General features: G+C 40.9%; 2 protein-coding genes across 2 annotated transcripts; one reads left to right on the top strand and one right to left on the bottom strand.

The window, feature by feature from the left end:
- Positions 1–5,710: 5,710 nt before the first annotated feature.
- On the top strand, positions 5,711–9,376 carry LOC139321501 (homeobox protein six1b-like). The gene is made up of 3 exons (XM_070950247.1): positions 5,711–6,094; positions 8,112–8,275; positions 9,127–9,376. Exons 1-3 carry the CDS (start codon positions 5,711–5,713, stop codon positions 9,374–9,376), a joined length of 798 nt encoding a protein of 265 aa, XP_070806348.1.
- Positions 9,377–12,013: 2,637 nt separating this feature from the next.
- Positions 12,014–24,003, bottom strand: MEIOSIN (meiosis initiator). The gene is made up of 13 exons (XM_070950244.1): positions 23,960–24,003; positions 23,457–23,547; positions 23,191–23,290; positions 22,955–23,083; positions 22,080–22,334; positions 20,966–21,086; positions 20,358–20,461; positions 19,598–19,744; positions 19,014–19,090; positions 15,954–16,070; positions 13,654–13,940; positions 12,370–12,459; positions 12,014–12,185 (listed from the first exon to the last, which is right to left on the bottom strand). Exons 1-13 carry the CDS (start codon positions 24,001–24,003, stop codon positions 12,014–12,016), a joined length of 1,734 nt encoding a protein of 577 aa, XP_070806345.1.
- Positions 24,004–25,211: the final 1,208 nt, after the last annotated feature.

Raw genomic sequence — 25,211 nt, 5'->3', positions numbered from 1 at the left:
GGAGATAATGAAGGGGAAGAAAACTGAGCACATCTGGAGCGGTCCTGATAGATAAGTTGGAGAAGGCCATTCTGGGTGACGAGCGTGCAATCTTAGTTCGAATAACCCTGTTTCAAAATAGATTTTGTCCTTCAGAGCAGAAAAGGGCAGCTTGGATGTCCCTCCGATAAACCTGCACACGTGCCTTGTTGGTGGAACAAACGTTTTGAATCTGAAGATAAGAGGACTAAGAAAAGGCCAGGCTAACCATGACCATCCTATCCATGGACAATGCAAAAATGGTGTGGATTCTGCACAGGTTGGTCCTACAGTTACATGGTACCTAGATTCTATATACAGAACGAGCTTCTTAAGCCACAATAATGTTGAGTTACTCTAGAACATCTTTGTATTTTTGGACTGAGAGCCAAAGGCAGCTGTCCACCATAGTTACTTTCACCTGTGATGAATAGAACGGCTTTAGAGAGGGAAATAATTCTGCGTTATTGCAAAATGGAGTTCCTCCCCAAGTAATCCTCCCCAAAATGGATTGCTTCTCTTTGGACACGTTGAAATCCTAAAGCCAGTGCTGAAAAAAAAATGCATAAAATCTGTTTCTAAAAGACAGGGCTTCTAAAAACACAATTCCCCATACTTTGTGTAAATTAGATGCAATTCTGCTGCCTGTTTCTATCATGTGGATATAAGGGGGGAAAAGTACTATTTTATTCACACTACATTCATACAACCTTTAGGAAATTGAGTAACTTGTGAGTGGATTTTAAGAACGAAAGCTATCCCAGGCATGAATGAAGTTGGAATTTATTATAAATTGAAGATGCCACATATAGCATGGAGAAAGTCAAGGCTTAATACAGTGTTTTTCAACTTTGGCTACTTTTAAGATGTATGGACTTCAGCTTCCAGAATTCCCTAATGCAGCTGGCTGGGGAATTCTGGACGTTGAAGTCTATATATGTTAAAAGTAGCCAAGGTTGAAAAACAGTGGTGTAATAGAATAATCTTGCATTAAACATTCCTAATAGGCTATCTGTTTACATGTCCTTTAGAAATATTAATGCTTTTTTTAAGCATTAAAACATGTTCCGTATAAGCAAAAATATTTTGTTGTAAAGACAATTTTTGCAGAGGAAAATTGCAGATGGAAATCCTGGTTTTTTTAGCTGAAACAGAAATATTCTTGAGGAAACCCTGGAGAATTGCCTTTAGTCAATATGGACAGAACTAAACTAAACTAGATAGCCCAGAGCTCTACAGGTAGTCCTTGACTTACGAGAAGTTGCTTCACGACCGTTCATATTTACATTGACCAAGGAACAGTTACTTTATGGCCTGTAAAGCACCCACCAGCCATCCTAAATGGTCACACCACCCTGCCCTCCCCTGTGGTGTGACCACATTTTGGACACTTGGCAACTGGTTGACCACAATTTGTGACATTTTTTAATAGTTTTCCGGCAAAAATTCCCATTCAAATGAATGGACTTAGGAGCATCATGTTCTCTTAACGACCGCTGGCAAAAAGGTCATAAAATCACCTCCAATCATGCATGCCTCGATTTACCACCAAATTGCCAGTCCCAGTTGTCCTACATTAAGGACTATCTGTAGAGTATAAGGCAGTTTACTTGCACTTTACGACTTGGTAGGGATTTGCTTCCATCTGACTCTCACTTTAATGACTGAACTTTCTATCAGGAGTTTTAACATCAATTGCAGAATATCTAATTTGCAAAGGGTAAAAAAAAGTCAAGATGGCGGCTGCAACTATGCAATGAAAGGCCCATCTCATTTATAGCTGTAAAGGGGCGGGACTTTGATCACAGGAGGCGGCCATCTTGTCCTTTTGGACCGATCTGTGCAGACAGCTCTGCATGTTTCACACAAAAGAAAATATGCACATTTGCCATTTGTGTGCCCACTTCTAAAGGGTACACATTTGCAAGCATTTTTGCCATTGCAAAATGGAATTGCAAAACGGCACTACAGTACTTTGAAATTTATATTTCACACACTTATCCGTTCCAAGTTCTGACCCAGACAGATCTGACTTTTTTAAAGACAGGTAGTCCTTCCACTTATGACCGTAATGGAGCCTGCCCATCATGGTTATTAGTTGTGACAGTCATAAAACAGATCCGTCATGTAACCGACCTAATTGTGCGACCTTTTTTGGGGGGGGTTGGTCGTTAAGCAAACCAGTACTTTGCTAGGGGAGCGGTTTTGCTGAAACCCAGACATAAAGCCCAATTTTCAGGAAAACCATCGTAAAATGCAGTCATGTGAACATGGGATGCTGCAAACTGGTGTAAATATGTGTTGCTGAGTGCCTGACATTTGGTCACATGACGGGGGGGGGGAGACTGGCAGAACTTTGAATCTGGGTTACAAGTAACCCCAAAGTAGGTCTGTTCTAAGTTTGAACGGTCACTAACTGACCAGTCATAAATTGAGGACTACCTATCACATCTATTTCTCCATTAACCCTCATGCTAAGAAATATTGCAATTAGTTCAAAAATGTGTAACTCAAGTGATTCCCACCCCCCTTTTAAATACATGCAAACAACCTTCTCTTTCTGAATTATTTGGAATCTCTGAAGGTTTTTACTGAGTTGAGGTCCACTCGGTTCAAAATATTGTAAGATGGGAAACTTCACAATTCATTCTGTTGAGAAAAATCCCATTAGTACAGCAAAGCAATTGTTGTGTTCCAACACTACCACCTTCTTGGTTATGCAAATACAGCATTGTAATTTCTCTAAATGTGCCTTCTCTCCCGTCAGGTACTAAAGAAACTCATCTGTTCCCACCGTTTGTGAGAAGCAATCATTTCTATAAGATATTTTTATATCTCTCCTTTGTTTTTTTTTTACATCTTTTTGTGTCTTTTATATATATTTTATATATATGAATATATATAAATATATATTTTATCCTAAAACTCTGTCTCTGTGCCTATGTTCATTCTACGGGGAATTCAGATTGTACACTGGCTTATGAAACTGTTTGTCTCCATAGTTGGGGAATGTTAAATTGTCGATGTTTAAACCACATTTTCAAATTTGCACATTTTCAAGTTTGCATCTGGTAAAGTCACCTGGCTCTCTAGACTGCTGAAACTACAAAGCCCACACTCTCTTAGTAGCATTGCTCTTGCTGGCTGGGACTAATGGGTGTTGAAATCTGTGATACCTGGAGCCACTTTTGACCCTGGTTCTACAGTTACTAGTGTGTACATACACTCGGGGTCATCCTCTTGCCTTTTTCGACCACCGTGGATCCCCCCTGCCTCCCATAAAGCATAAAAGATTCAAACAGATGGTCATTCCTGCAGCCCTCCAGTGTGTGGGGAGCAACCTGGGAGCTTCCTGTGGAAAATGGGCTTGTGAACCTGGGGCAACTTCAACCCCAGAACAAAGCCGGTTCTTCCCCCGGGAAGAAGTAAAGCGATCCAGGTTGGATTGTGTTACCCAGATGGCTGTGTAAGTAATACCGTCTTGGGTGGGAGCCAGGGGGCGCTTTTCTGATCCTTGAATTGGAAGATAAAGCATGGGAGGGGGCTGGAGGGACCCAGACCGAATCTCAGGTGAGGTTAACCCTTTGCAGGGATTAAATCTTGCGCTGGTATGAAAAATGCAGGAAGGAGAATAGCTTGTAAATTGCTGGAGGGATGAAAAGTAGACCACAGGAATAGCAACATGAAGCAGTAGAACAAAACCAGTCAGATTTATGCATGCGAGTTTGATTTATTCATTAGATCAGTTTTTTTCAACCTCGGCAACTTCACACTCATCTGTATTCGATAGATGTATGAAATATATAGTATATTCAGTATGTATTGTATTCAATATTCATCTAATGTGTGGACTTCAACTCCCAGCATTCCCCAGCCAACAAGGAATTCTAGGAGTTGAAGTCCATGCATCTGAAAGTTGAGAAAAGCTACATTAGATTAATATTGAATATAATATATACTAAATTTCAATAGCATGTCAGCTGGGGAATTCTAGACTTGAAGTCCACACATTTGAAAGCTGACACGGTTGAGAAACACTCCATTAGATAAATGTCCCACCTTGCCTTCAGCTGCTTAAGACAGCCTAGGTAATTAAAATGCAATCTGCTACCTTAAAAAAAAATAATGAACAAATTGCTATATTTTGCGATTCCTCATTTTTCAAAGGGTACCTCATTCTAAGGCAACTCCTTCTTCCTGCTTGAGGGATGTGCCAGAAACAGCTACTGGATAGCGCGTCTCCAAGACATGGTCCAAAAAAAATCAAGCTTCAGACGCTTCGGCCACTTAACCATCTTTCAAAAAGATTTAACTTCTATGTGCTGGAAATGAGGGAGAAACAAAGTTGCTTCTTTTTGTTGAATGAGGAAGAAGAAAGCAGCCCATCAAGCGATGCTCGGGGGTGCCACCTGAGCATGGAGCAAGGATAGCCCATAAGCCCCAGTAGGGGAAGGAAGGATCCCCCATGCGGAGAGTTGAAATCCTGCAGAGATCCCGTCATGAGCCAATGAATCAAACACAGCCTTGCCTTCCAGCCATCCCTGGCTGGTAATGGATATGGCTCTCGCCTGCAGCTGCAAAAAGCCTCTTGTTTTTTTGCAAGTTGCAACAGGTTATTTGTCTTGCGAATAGCTGCCTGCTGAGTCCGAAACATGATCTCTGCATGGGAAGAGCAGGAAACGGCATAGGCAGCCACCTTGCTCTTTGCCTGCGCTGTCACCACCTGGCGAGGCCAGGAACAAAGGGAGACAAAGCCCCTGTCAAAGGGATCCAGGCCACCCCATGAAAAATCCCACTTGTTTTGCTCAGCAAGAGGCAGAGGAGCCAGCCACCCACACCTGTTTGTTCTGGAAAGAGGAACTTTGCTCTTCTTGTCCTTCTGAGTTTTCCCTTTTTCAGGAGAGGCGTGAAGCCCTTGAAAAACGGATAAGATAACCTTGAAGACGAGTACATGTGATAAGGAGCTTGGAGCTTAGGGACGGTAGTTGAACAGTGGCTGCAGAAGCATCTGTGTCCTGTTTAGCTCTTTGTCACTTAACAATAATCAACAATAGCCACGCCGGAGCCAGCATGAAATAAGGTGCAAACCAAAAAAGCTCTGGTTTGGGATAAACAGCCTGACCTCTGAGCAGATCTGCCAAGTCTTTCCTTTTCTGTGGGTCTCCTGCTCCCCCCTCTGTAGGGGGCATCTCACATTTCCATACCCCCCACAACCTCCTCCACTGAAAGGTTTACCATCCCAGGGTGACGTGGTAGAAGTCTCTCTCGCTCTTCTTGCGGAGTTGGCCAATGGCTGGCCACAGCTGCAGACTGTGTGGGCTGGGCCTGTAACCGATACCCCCCAAGACATCTACCCTGGGCAACTGTCTCTAGAGCCAGAAGACAAGGGAAAGGAGTCCTGGGAGCACCGAGACCTGGAGAGGAGAGAAGAGACATGGCCACCAAAGTGAGGAAGGTGGAAGGCACCAGTGTGGCCTTCCACTTCTCTTGGACTCTCTTGTCTTAGTGAGGCAAGCTGACTTGGTCTTCCAACCATAGAGGATTATCTTTGCATCAAGGGCAGCAGGGTCTTCTACAGGGTAGATGTTGGGTGGCCTTGGTGGGCCGCCATAAATTGCCTTTGAAAGCCACAAAGTTTTGGAGCCTCCACTTGAGGTCCTCTGGGAAAGAGCACATTATTTCCCACTTAACCATGAATTTTGGCTTCACGCAAGAGCAAGTGGCTTGCGTGTGTGAAGTCTTACAACAAGGGGGCAACATCGAGCGCTTAGGACGTTTCCTCTGGTCCCTGCCAGCTTGTGACCACCTGCACAAGAACGAGAGCGTCCTGAAGGCCAAAGCAGTGGTGGCTTTCCATCGGGGCAATTTCCGAGAGCTCTACAAGATCTTAGAGGGCTATCAGTTCTCTCCCCACAATCACCCCAAACTTCAGCAACTCTGGCTCAAAGCTCACTACACCGAAGCAGAGAAATTGCGTGGAAGGCCGCTGGGAGCCGTGGGAAAATACCGGGTGCGTCGCAAATTCCCTTTGCCTCGGACTATCTGGGACGGGGAAGAAACCAGTTACTGTTTCAAGGTAGGTCTTCTTGGAATTGTTTTTTTTTTTTTTTTTTTGTCTAGGGGTATTTCTCAACTCTTGTGGCCATCCCACTCCTAACAAAGAAAACTCTGTTTCCAACACCCAAACATTTCAATTCTTCAAGCACAAAAACCATCAATTGTTCTTTGAAAAGTTTATATTTGGGATAAACAACTTGATACTCCAGTAAGGTTATAACAAGTCTGCTCTTGCCTAAATCTATTATGTTCTTCTAATTATTCTTCTGTATTTCTATCACATTCAACTCTAGGGTCACTTTATTTCCACTGGAATAGCTTTTACCTAATTGCCATTAGGGTATTTTATTTTAATCTCTAAGCCCTTGCATTGCCTCTGTTTCCTCTTTTATGGATCTAACACTCCTACTTTCTTCTCCTGCCAAGAAATCTTTCATGCTGAACCCCATCTCTTTGTTTCTTTTCAACTTTTCCATCCTACTCTTTTTTCCTACTAGTCTCGCTATAACGCTGGCTTGATAAAAGAAACCTGCCCTTTGAAATGTCCTTTTAATCACTGGGACATAAAACTTTTTCAGGCTGAGCGCTGCCCTTGGTCTTTGGAAACTGAGGTTCTATTTCAGGAACTAGAAAGGGGACAAGACAAAAATGCTTCTTGGGTGAAGATTAAAATTTTACCTGATTTAATTCTGGTTAATTTAATTTGTTAAATAATTAAAGATCTGTACAAGAATAAGGATCTCTCTTTGGGTTTACACTTTACTTTTTTGTTGTTATTGTTGTTATGAAAAAAGGAAAAAAATATAGCCACTTTTAAAGGAGCCCTGGATGACAAACTTTCAGGGGTTGTGTAAGGTTCAGGAGTCTCACTTTACATCACTGCTCAAGTTTTTAACGTCTTGCCAAATCTTTAAAAGTCAACTGAAAATACACAATACAAGTTTTCCTGCCATTCTTTTCCTATTCCCTTTCCTTTGTATTCATCTTCTTTACTGCAAAATTTAGATCAGGAAATAGTTGGGGAAGGGGTCTCTTGCCTGCTTCAGTCTTTCATGCCGTTTCCCACTTCCTCTAAATTCCTCCAGAAACATTCTGAAATAATCATCTGAAGGAGGCCCTAATCATGCATCTCCAAGAACATTCTGGAAAAGTTTCAAAACACATTTATTTTATGCAGCCTTTGGCAGCAGAGGGAGATAATATATGCCCTAGCTCCGTTATTACAGTCAAGCAAGCTTTTCCTTTGCCATTAAATTACAGAAACAGCCCAAACCTTCAGGCTTTGCAAAATTTCACCCTTGAATTAAAAATAAAAGAAGGGGATGGGATTGGGTGCTCATTTTTGAAAGACAACCAAGATCAAAGAATGATGACGTTGCCCCCTATGGGTTACATTATAACATTTAACCTGACCTTGAAACAGTATTAAAACAATACTGTTTGCTTTTGAAGTTGGTCTGACGGCAAAAGCGGACAAAGTTACTTGCAGCAGTTCAAAATACAAATTTAGAAAATTCCAAAATTTGGAATCATAGGAAAACTGCAATCAGGTTACTGTTTTTGGATTCCTGCAAAAAGAAGCTAAAGACCACTAAATACATTTATAGCAAATATAGACTTGATTGCCCCAGCTGGAAAATGTTTACAAATTAACAATAAAAATGCTCAAAAAACTGAACTGCTGTCTCTGTCTGGGAAGGTTAGAGTTCAGTGCCACTATTTTAGGGGAAGAAAAGATTTAAGAGGATTTGATGGGGCCTTGAGGTATTTTATTTATTTGGAAAATTTATATTGCCCACAATATGACCACAACTTGGACGAGAATTTTAGCCGCGACACGATGTGGTCATTAAGCGAGTTACTATGTGACCAGACCCAATTTTACAACCATTTTTACTGCTGGGAAGTGAATCCGGTTTCCCCCATTGCCTTTGCTTGTGGGAATTTGTCGTAACACTAAACTGTTGTTAAACAAACTGCCATAAATCGAGGACTACCTGCAATGCTAAGTTCAATGACTTTCCACTCTCCTACAGGAAAAATCCCGGAGTGTGTTAAGGGAATGGTATATCCACAACCCCTACCCATCCCCTCGTGAGAAAAGAGAACTGGCAGAAGCTACTGGGCTGACCACAACTCAGGTCAGCAACTGGTTCAAGAACCGGCGCCAGAGAGACCGTGCGGCAGAGACCAAAGAGAGGTGAGGGGGCTTCTCTGCCAGCAGGAAATTCAAGACAACTATTCTGAATTTATTTATTTAACTACCCATCTTGCAACATGGTTAAGTCTGGGAGGCTTACAATATATATATATATTGTTTAAATTAAATTTCTTAAAGCAGCAGCATACAGAAAATCCTTTGGGACCTGGGGCAGAAAAGTGGTCTTGGGGCTAGATATGCAGATGATGGCTAGGGTGAGCCAGGAAATGAGGACTGAGACATGAGCAGATGTAGAACTGAAGCGTTGGGGGAATCTCAGATGAGATTCCCCCAACGCTTGGAAAAGAAAGGGAAAGATCTCCCTTCCTTTTCCATCTTCCATTCCACTACTTCTGCCACTAAGGCAGCGTTTCTCAACCCCAGCCATTTTAAGATGCGTGGATTTAACTATATGTTATGGCTAATAAATGAATTTAAAAAATATCTGCAGGGTCCTGTCCCTAAATTCAAGAAGGTGGCAATGACAGATCAACTGAAGCTTTGCCTGCTTTTTATGTAAAACACAGATAAAACAGGAGAAAGGAAGAATATTACGTATGTTTGCTGTCTTGAGTTAATTCTAAAGTAATAAAGACCGAATAAAAATCTAATAAATCACAGATAAAAACAGGAGGGGGTTTAATCTCCCCATTAGGACCACCCTCTTGATTTTTCTGACAATATGCTGCAGGCACCCCTGAAATATCCCAGATCAGAGAAGGTTGAAATATTTATTAACACGCACAACTGATTAGATTACCTTTTAAGACCAACCGATTTAGTTGGCATTTTGGCAATAGAATTTCGGAATCACACGGACTTTGGCATTGTCTCTTTCTTTTTGACTGCAGGGAGAATGGCGAGGGCGGCGTTTTGAAGGAAGGGCATGGCCTGCCCCGAGACAGACACATGATCCCCAGCTCTGAGGACGAAAGCTCCCCCATTGACAGCCCCTCACTCCTCTACCCGGCCTTGCAGCTTTCAGTTCCCGAGGGATCCTCCATTCACAATGCCCAACGGGTGGATTACCTGCAGAACCAACCCCTCCACAATGGCCTCCTGGGGTCCCTCACTTCCACTCTCGTAAATCTGGGATCCTGAAAAAAATACATTAAGACACTGCCACATTCTCAGCAAGTTGCTTCTTTGTTCTAGCCCCTCTGCATGTAAATAGTCCCATTTCCAACTGCAAGGATCATCATATTGTGTCTCTTTGTAAGAGGGAAACTGTGGTACAACCATATTGAGTCATCATCACATTTGATATTGAGCAAAAACGAACCACGTTCCACGGGGGTGGAAAATGTCACGTGTTTTTCTAACAGAGAAAAGCTGAAGCCATCCGATCTGAAATTTCTTCTATCTGCATATTTCCTGACTGGCCAAAGCCACTCTCTGCACCCTAAAGCAACGGCAGGAAAGTCACTTAGCTGCAAAAACAGCTATAGAACCAAGCAAAAGTAAAGAGCAGACAAGCAACTAACAGCACAGAATCACGAGTTTAAGGTCAGGATGGGTGTCTGCAGCAGGAACATCTGTTTAAAGTAGAAAGCACCCAATTAAGATTAATTAGGACTTAGGCCTGGACAGCTGAGCACATTCAAACACTTATCCCCTAGAGAGAACAGATGTGATTTGCATATCACAGTGCCAAGAACCTTAATGAATTGGATAGAGAACCGCATTTGAGGGGATTTCAAATGGAACCAAGAAATGAAGGAGATGGGAAAAGCCTGGTATTGATCTGCTGTGATTCTCTTTGCAGAGAGATCCCGCAAGAGTTCATAGGATTGGGATAATCCTGGAATATCCCTCTTGAAAGGTGTAGGATGGGTATTTAGGCCTTTGGGGACTGATTCCTTGAATGGAATCCAATGACGTGCAAGTAGTCCATCAAAGCCAAATCGTGTTTTTCTGTCTATTTTTTAAATAAATGTAAAATTGAAAAAAAAAAGTTTATCTAGGGCAAGGTGAGTTGTGTTCCGTTTTATGAATTTGTTTTGCCATAGTTGTTAAACGAATCACTGCACTTGTTAAGTGAATCTGATTTCCTCCATTGACTGTTTATCAGAAGCTGGCCTGGAAGGTGGCAAAGGGCAATCCCATGACCCCAGGATGCTGCAACCTTCTTCAAAACACGACAATGGCCAAGTGCCTGAATTGTGATCAGGTGACCATGGGGGTGTTGCCATGGTCATAAGTGTGAGGGATGCCCAAAAGTAACTTTTTTCAGTGTCATTATAACTTTGAACCGCTGCTAAATGGATGGTTGTTAAGTTGAGGACTGCTATCTGTTAAGGCATGATTAGGAGTTCAGCTGCCGACATGACATGAGAATTATCTAAATATATATTGATTACTCTCTGATATCTTTCACTTTCATAATCGCTCAGATCAGAGAAGAGACACAGAGGCACCCAATCAGTTAATTTTACTGCCATATTTTATTTTAATTATAAATAGAGGTGGAGGGGAAACTACCAATAAATATATAAATAGGTAAAAACAATGGAAAAATCCATTGAAGCTTAAAACAGTATTTCAAACACAAATTGATCTGTGTATAGAGGACACAGTCCCAAAGAGGAAAGGGATGACTCAGCATTCCACCGAAACAAAATCCAAACCAACCAGAAATATAAGAGTCTGATTTAAGCTCCTCCTAAAGACAAAATTCTCCCGTCTCAATATGAAGCATTAATCCTCCTTAGCTCAGAACTAGTTTCGTCTCTTTAAAACTTCCTAACTCTCCTGGAACAAAAGCAAACCTGCAGAATTATTCCTTCCTTAGGATTTTGAGGAACTGGCCAACCTAACAGGGTCAGTGGGAACTCAATGCCATCCAGAGCAAGCTCTGAAATGGACTTGCCTCAGTTAAAAGTTTAAAACATCTAGAAACCATTTACTATATAATAAAGCCTGAAACTTGGTGTGGAACAAGCAAGTCTATACGGACCTCAAAAATTCATTTGTACTTGCCAAATATGGAACTAAACTGCTGGTAACTAAATTGATAGGGTGGATCTGAGAACAAAGCTGTGGGAGACGAAGATCATAAAAGCTTAGACAATAAATATAGATCTTAGATTTTTGTCTCCAGGCCATTAAAATTATTTTTAAAAGTAGATCCTTTCAAATGCATTTGTGCTTTAAGATCAAGGATACAAGTTAATATAAATATCTCAAACTTGGCATGTTCTCAAATAGACCAACATGGTCCAGTCATCTAGAGCTAGAAGTTCTCCTTCCTCTTGCTGTTTCCTCCCTGCAGTCAATCCTGCTTTGTTCAAGGTCACTAGAAATCAGTTTTGGACATAGGTAGAATAGAATAGCATATATTTAGGACTGTAGTGACTGGAACATCTGGAAATCTGGGGAAAAAACCATCCCATCTATCAACATCTTCGTTCTGCTCAGGAAACCAAAATGCATAATGACAGATGAAATATTGGCGGTGGGATATGATACAAGGCTAAGCAAGGAAAATAGATGGGGAAAGCTGATGTTTTGGGGAAAAACAGGGTAAATGGCCTCCTTCCTTGTTGCTTCTCTACACTCCCCCTACATTCCCCTTTCAACAAGACCAAGTAAAGCTTCTATTGCTTGATATTTTGCTGAAAATGAAGTAGACACACACGCTATTGCAGAACCGTGGTAGGGAAGTTCCAACATCATCAGCAAAGAGAGGGTTCCAGAGCCCACTGAACAGATATACATTACCATCACAGTGGGGAAGAATCATGGAATACAGCCTAACAAAGAGACGTTGCCCACTGCCTGGGTGCCAGGAATGGATTTCTCAGCAAGCAGCAAGTGGAAAGGTTTGGGTGGTTCTGGTTCCTCATCGCCACTGGAGAAGTCGTCTCTCACAATTCGGTTGTTGAGGCGGCTGAATCGGCGAGCTTTCATGCTGTGAGAAAGAGCATAAAAAGGAAGTTTAGAGCCTAACAAAGGTTTCTCTGTTTGAATTATCTGTCTAGCTGGCTGGGGAATTGTGGGAGTTGAAGTTGAACACTCTTGTTCTACAATATGGCTGACTGATTCTCCAAAGGATTACTGATCCCATTATCCACTGTTGCCCAAAGCAAACATACCAATATGGCTTCCGTTCCTGCTTTGTCATCATACGCCACAGCTGGGCCAGCTCCCTTGTAGCTGCAGTGGAAGCCATGCCTGGGCAAGTGCTATGTAGAAATTAAAACATTTGTTTAATCAAACTTATGAGAAGCAGGCAGCCAAGATATTGTCAATGTCCCTAAATCCCTCAAAGGTTTCAAGAAAACAATGTTTCTGTAATGAGCATTGCACAAGCCAGGAATTTGACTGCCAGGAATTCGATCCTGACCAGCTCAAGGTTTGACTTGGTCTTCCATCCTTCCGAGGTCGGTAAAATGAGGACCCAGATTGTTGGGGGCAATGTGGTGACTCTGTAAACTGCTTAGAGAGGGCTGTAAAGCACTGCGAAGCAGTATGTAAGTCTAAATGTTATTGCTAACCCAGGCCAAATGTTCTGCAAATAGAGTTTCTTGGTCCTAACTGATCATGGTAAGTGTATTGTGTGAATTTTTTGTATTTTTTGACATATTTATTATATGTTGTTGCTTTATTGCTAAAATAATTGGTCTTTTGAGGATTTGCTCCCTTATTTATTTGTCCATTTTTGTAAATGTTCCCTAAATGCTTTCTGATGGCAGTATAGTAATTACAAGGCTTCAAATCGCTATTGGCCTTGAATTTAAAAGTCTCTAGTTAAATCTCAGTATACCAAAGAGCTCACTGGGGCTGTAAATAAGTTAGCCCCAACTTCCTCTATAAGAACAGAAAGAAAGGACAATAATTGACATTACAGGCTTACTCTAGAAGTGATGATATACAGGTAGCCCTTGACTTACAACGGTTCATTTAGTGATTACAACAGCACTGAAAAAAGCAACTTATAACCACTTTTCAGACTTATGAACATTGCAGCATCCCCGTGATCACGTGATTTACATTCAGATGCATCCCCACGGTCACCTGATATACCTTTGGATGCTTGGCAACTGATACTCATATTTATGACGCTTGCATTGTCCCAGGTCACGTGATCCCCTTTTGCAACCTTCTGATAAACCAAGTCCCTGGGGAAACAGGATTCATTTAACCACATATGACTAACTTAACAACATCAGGGATGCAGTTAACAAACGTGGCAAGAAAGGCTGTAAAAGGGGACAAAGCTTCACTTAACACACGTCTCACAGAGCCACAGAAATGTCAGACTCCGCTGCAGTTGTAAGTCGAGGACTAGCTGTATTTTGAGAAAAACTAAACCGCTGCCGGCCTGCTAATCGTAGCAAATGCCTGGGTCCACTGGGGTTTCGTCTCCCAGCCCTCACCGGATGAAGTGCTTGCGGTTCAGGCGACAAAACATGATGAAGCCGTTCACGCACTTCTTCTTCAGCTGCAAGGGGGACGAGGCGTTGCTGCGTTTCTCGGCGCCTGCCGGTGGGCGCCTGGCTCTCCTGCCGGCCATCGTCTTCTTCTTCTGCTTCTGCTTCTTCTTGTTCTTCTTCCTCGGGGGGGCTCCTGGCGCGGCCTTGGCCCTGGGGCAGGGGGTCCAGGTGCAGTCGCTGTTCTCCTCGCTGGAGGAGCCGGGGCCTTCGGGTCTCACCAGGGGGGCTCCCTGAAAGAGGAAGGCACAGAAAGAGGCCGGGGAAATGGCAGCTGAGGTCCAGGAATTGCCCGGGGAATAAAACAGAGCTTGGTCTAGCAGGAAGATGATTTCGGCCATCTTAGGATATTTCATCCAGGGGCTGCAATGTTTGGAAAGCATAAGGATGGGCCAGGACATGCAGCTGATTGACTGGAGAGGGCGGGCTCATGTGAGGCGATCAATGCTGGGATTGGTGGCTGGATGTAAAGGGGGAGGGGCCCTTTTTTCCCGCCTTTTTTCTTCTGGGTTTGCTCTGTATTGCTCTTTAGATTTACCTCACGATGTGCCTGACATACATATATGCCTAAATACACGTGTGTGTGTGTACACACACACATATATATACAAATAAATAAATAAATAAATAAATAAATATATATATATATTATACACACACACATATATAAAGATACACAGACACACACACATATATATTTGTATGTGTGTGTATATGTATATATACATATAATTTGTATATATACATACATACATATATATATATATATACATAGATACGCATACACGCATATATATACAAAACTACAAATTTGTGTCAGTGTCTCTGACTTCATTTGGACACTTCCTGCGCAATTCCCTGACTAGTCGATTAATCCCTAATTAAATTAGGATATAATACAGGGAGTCCTCAATTTAACAACAGTTCGTTTACTGATCATTTGAAGTTACAACAGCACTTTAAAAAGTGACTTATGACCACTCTTCACACTTATGACCGTTGCAGCATCCCCATGGTCACCTGATTTACATTCGGATGCTTGACAACTGACTCCCATTTATGGCGGTTGAGGGTCATGGGGTCACCTTTGGCGTCCTTCTGACAAACAAAGGCAATAGGGAAACCAGATTCACTTAACAACCATGTTACTAACTTAACAACTGCAGCGACTCACTTAACAACTGTGGCCAGAAAACTTGTACAATGGGGCAAAACCCGCTTAACAACATAAATTTTGGGCTCAATTGTGGTCGTTAGTTGAGGACTACCTGTAAGATGTACTTGAAATAGTTTAATTAATGGAGAAATATTATACTGTAAAAATATACAGGAGTAAAATATAAACTGATCTAGTATCCGGGATTGTAATGATCTTGGATGTCAATTTCTATTGAGTATCACAGTATCAACATCTTCCTGTCACAAAACGTCCTTGAAGTATGAACAAGTACACACATGTACTAAAATGATCAACATAGCTTAAATTTTACACTAATATAAATGAGTGGATGATACTCATAGTAGTCAGTCAATAAAGAAAACAGTGTAAGATTATTACAAAACATTATCCAAACCCCCATAGAACAGATAGGCCTATGGTCTGATCATCCAGCAGGGTTCGTTTTACAACTCATTTTTTAAATTCTTGTACAGTTGGGTATGTGTGTCATAACTGCCTATAAACATTAAAAAGCATGTAAAACCTTCCAACTTACAACACTTTTGGAACCACGTATTTGATTCAAATTAAGAATTTCATTACTCTGTGGTATTTTAACTTTCTCTTCTGTGTGTATTTATGTGAAGATTTTATTAAAAGTCAGTAGGATTTGTGAAACTCTTGCTAAAATAAATGGAAGTTGAGCCTATCTGAATTCTACAAGTCTCCAGTAAGACAGAAAATGACATAAACATTATGTCCATCGGATCATAAAGAATCAAAAGTGATCAAAAGACTGAACAATGACAACTTCTATTGTTTCTAACCACTGGTGTTCAAACTCAGAGTGCTGCCTCTGATCCTTTAACCAATGTACAACTGATTTACAGCTGCAGTATTAGTAGCTTCTCAATGAATTTCTTTAGTTTTGTTTTAAAGCCGTAGCAATATAGGTGACAATGACTACTTCTTGGACAGAAAAATATATAGTTAAATATAGGCCTTTATAAGGACATTAGAAGATTCCATGACCTGATTTCTCTGGCTCACAAATTACCAGTTCCGTTCCTCACAATCCATTCCCCACCTCTTGGATTTGTTCGCTCCACGAGGATAATATTTCATTCACTCTTGACATGGGGCTGGACTCGGCTTTACCTGCTTCACTGTAGGAAAGGTAACAGTGATCCAGCGTGAATGCTGACTGCAAGAGAGGAAGGAAGAAATCAGAGGGATGGCATTGTAAATTGAATTAACGAAGACAGGGAAAGGAAAGAAGAACAGAAAATTATATTAGGCTTCAAATGTAAGATTTTACATGCATGTATATAACAGTCACCAACACAAAACCCTGTCTAAAATACCATTCAATCTTGTTTCCTTATCATTTAAACTGAAATCAGTTTAGCTGTGCATGATTTGCAGAGTTGTTAACAACTGGGACAGTGTCTTAATCTCAAAGAATTGCTTACTGAAACTTAGAAAGGCTATTCAAATAAAAATAAATAAGCATGCCATTGGGCACTGCAAGAGCCAAGGAGTTTGACCATTGAAGGAACTACATGTTGACCAAGATATTACACATTGTAGATTTTAAGAAAAGCACATGGCTCCCAAGACACTTTTAAAATTGTTACAGAAATGCCATAGTAACTGTTTAATTTTTCTTTCCTGTTCTAAAATAATTTACTCCCATGTCTTCTCATTTCTTTACCCTGTTGAATGTGTGTCTCTGGCACACAATTCGGATGCAAAGTATGGCCCTTACCCTAAAAGAAACCTGTATATTCCAGATATAATCCAATGCCACTGACTGCAACTGACCAAGCTCTCCAAGGTCTTCAGAGAATTATTAGCTACCCTACATTGTAGCTCAAGGATACAAGGACACTGATGGTCTTCTGAATGCAAAACTTCTGCTCCACCATTAAACCATTCTTAGCTTCTCAGTCTGCTTTTCAGGTAAGTGCATATACTGTATAAGTACATAAAAATATTTCGCTGGACAATTACACAGTATATGCAGTTAGTCTCAAGCCATGTATGTTAATCAATCCCCACTGAAAAATATCCCGTGTGAGGTAACAATAGGAAACTGTGTTGCAGAGTTATTCATTAACATTCCCCAGTCAACCTTTGATATTACAATCAATTACAAAGGGCAAGTGTGTGAGAACCACCTCAGATGGAGAGAAGTAAAAAGGACACACAACAGACCAGGCTGCCTTTTTCAAGGCAGTGGCTATATCTGGAACAACAATACAGAGACCCAAGACGGGGAGCATTAAGGTGTCAGACTAGAAGCCAGGAATCCTGAATGGAAGCCCAGTCCCAGCTGCAGAAATTCACTGGAAGTTGAGTCATGGCCACTGGATTTTTCTTGTTGGCTCGAAATGTTTCACTGCTTATTCAAGTAGTTTCTGGAATCTGAGCAAGTTGGTTAGGGGGACCCCAAATAGGTCCTCCAGGATGGCTTCATGTCTCACCTAATCTGAGTAAGCCTGTTAGATGAGTAGGCAGAGAGTTGTTAAGAGTCCTGAATCCTTTCTTTCTCCTAGGTGGATACCGCTCTTATATCAATCCTCAGGAAGATTTTATGCTGCTCTTGGATCATAATCTTAGGAAGATTAAGACCACTGCACAGGAACACCAGGGAAGCCTCACTTAACGACTGCCTGAATGACTGAGAGTCTTCATGGACAGATTCCTACAGAAGTTCACTACGTGACTTTGGGTCAGTCACACACTCTCAACTCAATCTGCTTCACAGTGATTGTGGTGGGGAAAAACAGGAGGCAAGAACACTATGTACAGATAGTCCTCGACTTACGATCACAATTGAGCCCAAAATTTCTATTGCTAAGTAAGTCATTGGTTAAGTGAGTTTTGCTTTAGTTTACGATCTTTCTTGCCACAGTTGTTAAGTGAATTACTGCAGTTGTTAAGGTAGGTAACACAGTTGTTAAGTGAATCTGGCTTCCCCATTGACTTTGCTGGTCAGAAGTCACAAAAAGGGCTCACATGACCCAGGGACACCGAAACCGTCATAAATATGAGTCAGTTGTCTGAATTTTTAATCACTTGACCACAGGGATCCTGAAATGGTCATAAGTGTGAAAAATGCTCATTACTCTTTTCAGTGCCTTTGTTACTTTGGTCATTGAATGAATTGTTGTAAGTTGAAGACTACCTATATTATACAATTGACTGTTCATAAGTCAGAAGTGTGGGAATTATGCATGGGATAAAGTAACAGTTGCTTCTTCAAACCACCACAGTTGTTAAGTGAATTGTGCGGTTGTTAAGCAAATGCAGCTTTCCCTACCAAACATCCAAAATTTGATCATATGACTATGTGGATGCTGCAATGGTCGTAAGTGTGAAAAAAGGTCCTAAGTCACTTTTTTCAGTGGTAGTGTAACTTTGAACAGTCACCAAATGCATGTTTGTAAGTAGAGGATTACCTATTCACTGCCTTGACCTCTTCCGTGAAAGGGAAGATATAAATCTAGCAAATAGAGTAATAACACATATACCAAAAGGATGTATCACAGTAAAAGGGTTCTCAGATATTTGAAGGGAACTGTGAATTTGAGTCTTCAAATACAGGTATTTGAAGAATATTAAGTTATTCAATTTTATGTCTATTCCAGTCATGAAGGGAGGCGTGCCAGAATATTCATGACTGGGAAGACATGGTAACAAGGTCAGCCAATGAAAAGGCACAGCAACTAAGTCAGCCAATTGGGAGCTGAGACAGACTGGAGCCAGGGCGTGTCTTAGTCTGCAGCTTCTGAGCCTGTGCAGAGAAAAGAGAAACTGAAATCAGTGTCTGTGTGCGTGCTGTCTGCTCTGCTGAAATGAAACTGTGAATCTGCTGTTGGTATTGTAAATTTACTTCATGTATTGTTAATATAAAGAAGTTAATGAATCCTGCTGCATCAGTTTATCTGTGTGTGCTTCTGGATTTGATTTTTGCAAGAAACTCTGACATCAGGAAGTACACATCATGTTGCATGATGGAATCTGTAGTTCCATGCTCCTGGAAAACACCAGGTGGGAAAAAGCTGGAATTCAGACTCTGCAAGCCGAAATAGATGAATAGAAGATGAATGTCATATATGAAGCTGCGTAGCAAAGTCCTTACCTTTCTCAAAAGTGTTCCAGCAGGAGTATGCGAAAAATTGCTGGACTGAGGAGACAAATATACATCTTCAAATAATACTGCAAAGAAGCAAAAGATTATTTGAAAAATGTTTTAAAGGCCATCTGCTTTCCTCATCACATTTCAAGAAAAGGTTCCAGAGAAGCAACTTTTGTCATTTGCTCTCCGTTTCCCTCTTTTCATCTTGTCCATATGTGACATTTACTGGAGGGTAACACACCCCTCCTTAAAACAATCACACTGCATCATTGCAGATATCTGCTTCCAGTGATTCATAAAGACTTTGGGTGCCTAGTGTTTAGTTCCCACAGGAATTGCTGTCCGTAACAGGCCAATAATCTTGACAGTTTAAAAATATTCCACTTCCCCAGAAATCTTTCTAAATCCCCTTGTTCTGCTCATATTTAAAGAGGAGAAGAAATCAACTCAGGAGGAAATGGGCATATGGGTACAACCCCATCCTTTTTGGTCAGAAACAGGATAAGCTTTTGGAAAAAAAAAAAGGCTGCCTATCAAACTGATCTCACCCAGGGTAAGGCTTCCCTCCCTCCTTGCTGTCAATTTACCTGGAGAAAGCTCCTCCTGAACACCTTGGAGAACGTGTGGGGGGAGTAGCCGAGCAGGAGAGGAGAAAAGCGAAGGGCTCAACCCCAAATCAGTACAGCTGTGGCTTCGGGTTCCAATCCCAGGGGAACACAGCTGCATGCTTCCCACTGCAATATCAAATTTATAGGATATTATTTATTTCAACCTACAGGTAGTCCTCCACCTACAATCATTGGTTTAGCAACCATTCAAAGTTACAATGGCACTGCAAAAAGTGACTCTGGACCAGTCCTCTAAAGGAGTCCACTACAGCATCCCCGCTGTCAAAGTTGGACACTTGGCAACTGGCATGTATTTACAATGGTTGCATAATACCAGGGTCACATGACTGCCATTTGCGACTTTTCTAGTTAGCTTCTGACAAGCAAAGTCAACAGAGGGGAGGGGGGAGTCAGATTCGCTTAATGACAGCATGAATAGCAAAAAGTCATAGATCAGGGGAGACTCACTTAACAACCACTTTATTTAGCAATGGAAATTTTGTTCCCAATTGTGGTCGTAAGGCAAGGATTACCTGTACTCATTTTTAGAAGCAGTTGAAAGTAATAAGGAGCAACCCTATTAACAGCACCTGTACCTCTCAGTAGTATTTAGCAAGCCTCTTAACCAATAAAACATACTAAATTTCATAGTTTCCCTCTTACTAAACTGGTTGCCTTGATGTCTCTACAGTAATGCCTTTTTTTGAGCTTTTCTGCATATTTTCGGGCAACCACTTACTGTTGGAGAACTTCAAAGGGGACTGGATGGAGAGCCAAGGATTGGCTTTGGGTCCTTCTTCCTCCTCTTCTTCACAAGAGGAGTGGTAGTGCACGAGCTCTTGTCTGAAAATGATTGAGATGGTTATCAAGACAATGAAGAGAGACAAGAAAAGGAAGGACTATGGGGGACAAAATATCATTAATCTTTTAATGGCTGCTTTTACTTCACAGAGGCTCCATCCTCAAAGCTTTCTCACTTAACTCACAATTTTTTTTCTCTCCAATCTTTAATTCCTATCAAACCATCTACCATATTACAAAGTAAACTTCCTCTCTTTTGAATGCAGGCAAGTAAAGAGGTCTAGCTTGTATTAATCACATCTGACAACACTTGTTATTAGATATGATTAACACAGCAAGACACAGCCAAATGTAAGTGAGCAACTGAGGTCTCAAAGACCCGTGTTTCATCTGCTTTAGAATGGAGATGGCACGCTTCTTGACTTCAAAAAGTCCTTGTCTGTTTTAAAAAGACACAAACATTTTTTAAAAATGGTCTAATATAAACCCACAGCCATTTAGGAATTCAGTTTTACAAAATATGAAAATACAACACTCAATTCCTACCTCACCAATGTGTGTCCAGGGCCCCCACTATATTGATGCAGTTTATTGTAAGCCATTTGTGCTGTATACATAGAAAATGTATTCTCATCCTTATATTCTTGGTCACCATCAAAATTCCAGCCTGTCAATAACAGTTACAAGGATAGAAAGACAAAAAGTTAAACTCTTTAGAATCCAATTTATATTCTGTGGGCTATAAAAGTAAGTTTTATTGTAAACAAAATCAGAATAGAATAACATTTTCTCCATGTTAAGAACATCTTTCTGAAAACTGATAAAAACTAGACCTGAATCAGGAAGGAAGGAAGGAAGGAAGGAAGGAAGGAAGGAAGGAAGGAAGGAAGGAAGGAAGGAAAAGGAAGGAAGGAAGGAAGGAAGGAAGGAAGGAAGGAAGGAAGGAAGGAAGGAAGACATGCTCATGTATGCAATGCATGGATTAATATTTAATACAGATGAAACAACAACTCTGGAAAATAAAAAAATATAACATATTCAGGGTGGAATGTTTTTAACATAGTGTTGCTAAACTACTGAATGCCACGAGTTTAATGAGAAAATCTATTTCAAGTAACCAAAAATATTTGCATCTTAATGTCAAGTTCTGTCTAAAAATATTTCAGCGGGTAAGGGAGCTTCCTTATTAAAATGACTTATTGGAAACTAGAATTTTTTTTTCCCTACCCAGTTCATAATTATTTGGAATTCACTGCCGTGCCACATAGACAATAGTGGCTTATACACACATATGGAAAAGATATACTCCTTGCCTGTTAGCAATTAGAGTGAAGCAACTTGTTTCGAGAGACATGGCAGTGTAAAGTACTGAGTGCCAGAGCCTGGGCTGAACATCAGGATTGAAAACATCCAATGGCTGCTGATTGGCTATTGTGGGAAACAGAATGCCGGACTAAGCAAATTGTTGGTCTCATAAAACAGAATTCCTTATGTTCAAACACCATCACAATCTAATAAATCTTTTTTTTCCCTTTGATGGAAACAAGCCCTCATTAACTTCTCCCATATTTCAAATTACATTGTCTGTCACAAAGGAACCATTTATTCTCCACTGAATTGTTTTTTGTTTTTTTTTACAAAGGAACCGAAGAAATTGTACCTGCGGGATCAAACGGGACTCCAATTTTGGTGAGATCCAGAAGATTAGTGTTTGCAGGCTGGTTAGGCTCTAGTAATGGAACTTTAAAATTGGGAAAGGAAGTTGATTGCTTCTGGAAGGATGAAAGTATAGAAGACACATCTCCCACATCAGGCAGACTCTCTTCCTCTGGGTGTGAGACAGCATGGGCAGAGTCCTTTCCAGCCTCCAGAGCAAGGTACTTGCACACTTTCCTGTTCACACCAACACGCCGATCTACAAAACCAAAAGATACAAGCATGCTTGAAGAACTAAATCTCAGGTTTGACAGTACCTGCCTCATTACAGCAGGAGCCTTAAGATGCTTCTCCCGTAAGAAAATTCTGCACTTGAGTTTATTCAGCTGCAATACCAATTTTCTTAGCTCAATCCGTTCCCGCATCTTTTATTTACCTTTTTAACCTTCCCAGGAGGACAAAACCCCATTTTTCTAGTTTCTTTCTTGGCTGAGCTATGCGACCATTGTACAGTACCTCCTGTCCATCAAAAAGCAGCAAGCATATTGCGTGACATCCACTGCTTGCCTCTGCCTGGCATCATCCCAAGATCCAAGTAGAGCAGGGGTCTCCAACCTTAGCAACTTTAAGATATGGCTGGCTGAAGGATTCTGGGAGTTGAAGTCAACGAGTCTTAAAGTTGTCAAGGTAAGAGACCCCTGAAATAAAGGTCAAGGAAATGCCTAAAACTACTGAAGCCATGAATGGATGTGAGGCATGGGCTGTAACAGACAGTGCTGCAATGGCTGATCATGCAGAGGAAGGAAGAAAAAATTACAAACCGCAACACACTGAAGCATCAAGAGTGGAAACCCCAAGCTTGTGGAATACTTCCCAGACCTGATTTGCGGGTCCGTCTCCTCTTTCTGGGTTTTTTGTAGACGCCCAGGGGCTTGGGATTTTTTGCCCGTGGTGTGACTTCTCTGCGCTCTCTCTTTGGGGCAGGTATCACCACTTGCTGAGGTCCAACTGCTTTGACAAAAGAAAAAAATACGGACCATATACCTTTGCTCAGGTATATCCTCTGTACTGTCTGACCATGGGTGTTCTCTGCCTCTATTCTGGCATTTCCCTACCTTTTTGTTCCTCACCACGACCTTGGAGCAGTGACCTGGCTCTATTGATGCTTGTCTGCAGATGTTCAATGTAGCGAAGGACTCGGAGCAGGATCTCTTTCTGGTTGAATATTAAAAAGTCAAAATTAAAGAGCAGAAACATGAAAAGAAACATCTGTCATTTGTATTTAGTTCGGTTTGGAATCAGCACACACATGATTTCTGTGTAGATCCAAAATTATAGAACATTCCTTGAACATTTATGATAAGTTCTATTATTATAATACCTTTGTCAACCTCTTACAACTGGTCCGTAGTGGTATGGGTAACATCTGAGCCAATTCTTTAAGTGTGTTGGTGTAGTTATTGCGTTTTCTTCTGTTAAAAAGAGAGAAGGAAGGTTAGATATTTCTTACAAATACATACATAGACTCCCTCTCTATATACTTGCTATTTTTATTCTCCAGAAGTAATAGATGATACTCTCATTGTCCAAATACAGAATTTAGAATCCTAAATAACCTAGAACCATCATTTATATGTTATCAAATTGTCAAATATTAATATTTAATACATTAATATCACTGAAATAAATATTAGTACCGTCCATCTCATTCTGTTCAATGTGACAGTCTCAGATAAATGCATATATGTACTATATCACATATAAATTAGAGCTGTACCGGTATTAAAACAACCTTTGCTTAACCCGATAGTAGTGGTTATTATCATCACCATATCATCATCATTTAAGATGTTGGATTTCAGGTTGTTCATTTTCTTTTCTTACCTGTCATCACAATTTTGTTTGAAATTGTTGCTGTTTGCTTGCATTTCCTCAGAGCAAACTCGCCCTATTTGGTCCCACATCTGTAATGAGAGAAGTGAAGAGAAAATGTCGAGTCCTGGATCATAAATCACAACAAAAGAAATGTGTTGGGGAGAGTGAAAAAGAGTGTGAGAGGAAACCTTTTAAGACAATGTTTTTCAACCCTGGCAACATTAAGATGTGCGGACTTCAACTCCCAGAATTCCCCAGCCAGCATACTTGCTAAGATTGAAAAACACAGCTATAGAAAGGGCAAACTGCATATACAATGGAGTAAAGGAATTAGGAGGCAAGAGTTCCTCAGGGAGAGAAGAGAACCCTAAAACACAGGAAATGTCCCCTGAGTGGTATACTCCATTTTGGAATTAAATAGAAAAGAATGCTCTATTTTCTTGCATGGGTTAAATGGAAAGGCCTACAGAACTCATACCCCTAATGCCTACTTGTAGCAAGGGCCTCAACTCAAGACTACAACATCAGCTGTCAAACTCATTCCAGACACCAAGCTGCACTCCAAAGAGGAGATCACAAGTGGTACAGATTTTTTCCAAAAACAGGATTTGGTCAAAGCACCAGAGAGAGCAACGCTTAAGAAAGATTAAAATACATATCGCAATTGTTCTGTTGGAAACAGATATTGCCATTTCTTATGGGAGGAATAAAAATTAGTAAATGCCATCTTGGTAAGACAGGTAACTAGGAATCCTGAGCTGACTGGGAAGAACAGTGGAGAAGAAAACCAGCTATATAAATGTTTTAAATAAATAATGAAAATCAATCAATCAACGGTGGGGAAAACACAGGCATGGTAAAAGAAAAGAGAATTCAGGGATTCAAAATGGCAGTGAAGCTTCTTGAAAGAGATTCTCCAGAAACAACAGAAAAGTGAGGATTTACATGGCATTATGTATTATGAGAGAGCGTAAGAGGGCGCAGGGAATAGATCTGTTTGGGGAGGTACTCTATAATAATCAAATGGCAGTCATGAGCCCATCCAAAAATTAAATTTTGGTTAACTTTCTTGAACGCTACAAATGGAAGCCCAGAAAGGAAATAACATCCAATTGTGGCTCCCCATAAAAATTCTTTTTTGTGATAGAATGGACCCAGGTCCTTTCTGGAAGTCCTGAGGGATAAGGATTATTTGGGAAGGGGGTGGGTATAGAAGTAGAACTTTCTTTCCCAAAAGAGAAAAGAAAGGAAGATGTGAACA

Source organism: Pituophis catenifer, unplaced genomic scaffold, assembly GCF_029215685.1.
Source record: "Pituophis catenifer annectens isolate HBS135680 unplaced genomic scaffold, rPitCat1.0.hap2 SCAF_9, whole genome shotgun sequence".
Lineage (NCBI taxonomy): Eukaryota > Metazoa > Chordata > Lepidosauria > Squamata > Colubridae > Pituophis > Pituophis catenifer.
The sequence above is the reverse complement of the archived record's forward strand: the minus strand, read 5'-3'. Positions and strand labels throughout refer to the sequence as shown.

Excerpts from the sequence above, each read along its gene's own strand:
- LOC139321501 (XM_070950247.1), top strand. The coding sequence starts at position 5,711 with ATGAATTTTGGCTTCACGCAAGAGCAAGTGGCTTGCGTGTGTGAAGTC. Across the intron at positions 6,095-8,111 it reads AAACCAGTTACTGTTTCAAG|GAAAAATCCCGGAGTGTGTT; the intron begins GTAGGTCTTCTT and ends ACTCTCCTACAG. Across the intron at positions 8,276-9,126 it reads GCGGCAGAGACCAAAGAGAG|GGAGAATGGCGAGGGCGGCG; the intron begins GTGAGGGGGCTT and ends TTTTGACTGCAG.
- MEIOSIN (XM_070950244.1), bottom strand. The coding sequence starts at position 24,003 with ATGCAAGCAAACAGCAACAATTTCAAACAAAATTGTGATGACAG. Across the intron at positions 23,084-23,190 it reads TCGTGGTGAGGAACAAAAAG|TTGGACCTCAGCAAGTGGTG; the intron begins GTAGGGAAATGC and ends TTGTCAAAGCAG. Across the intron at positions 19,745-20,357 it reads CCCTTTGAAGTTCTCCAACA|TGGGAAGCATGCAGCTGTGT; the intron begins GTAAGTGGTTGC and ends TTGATATTGCAG.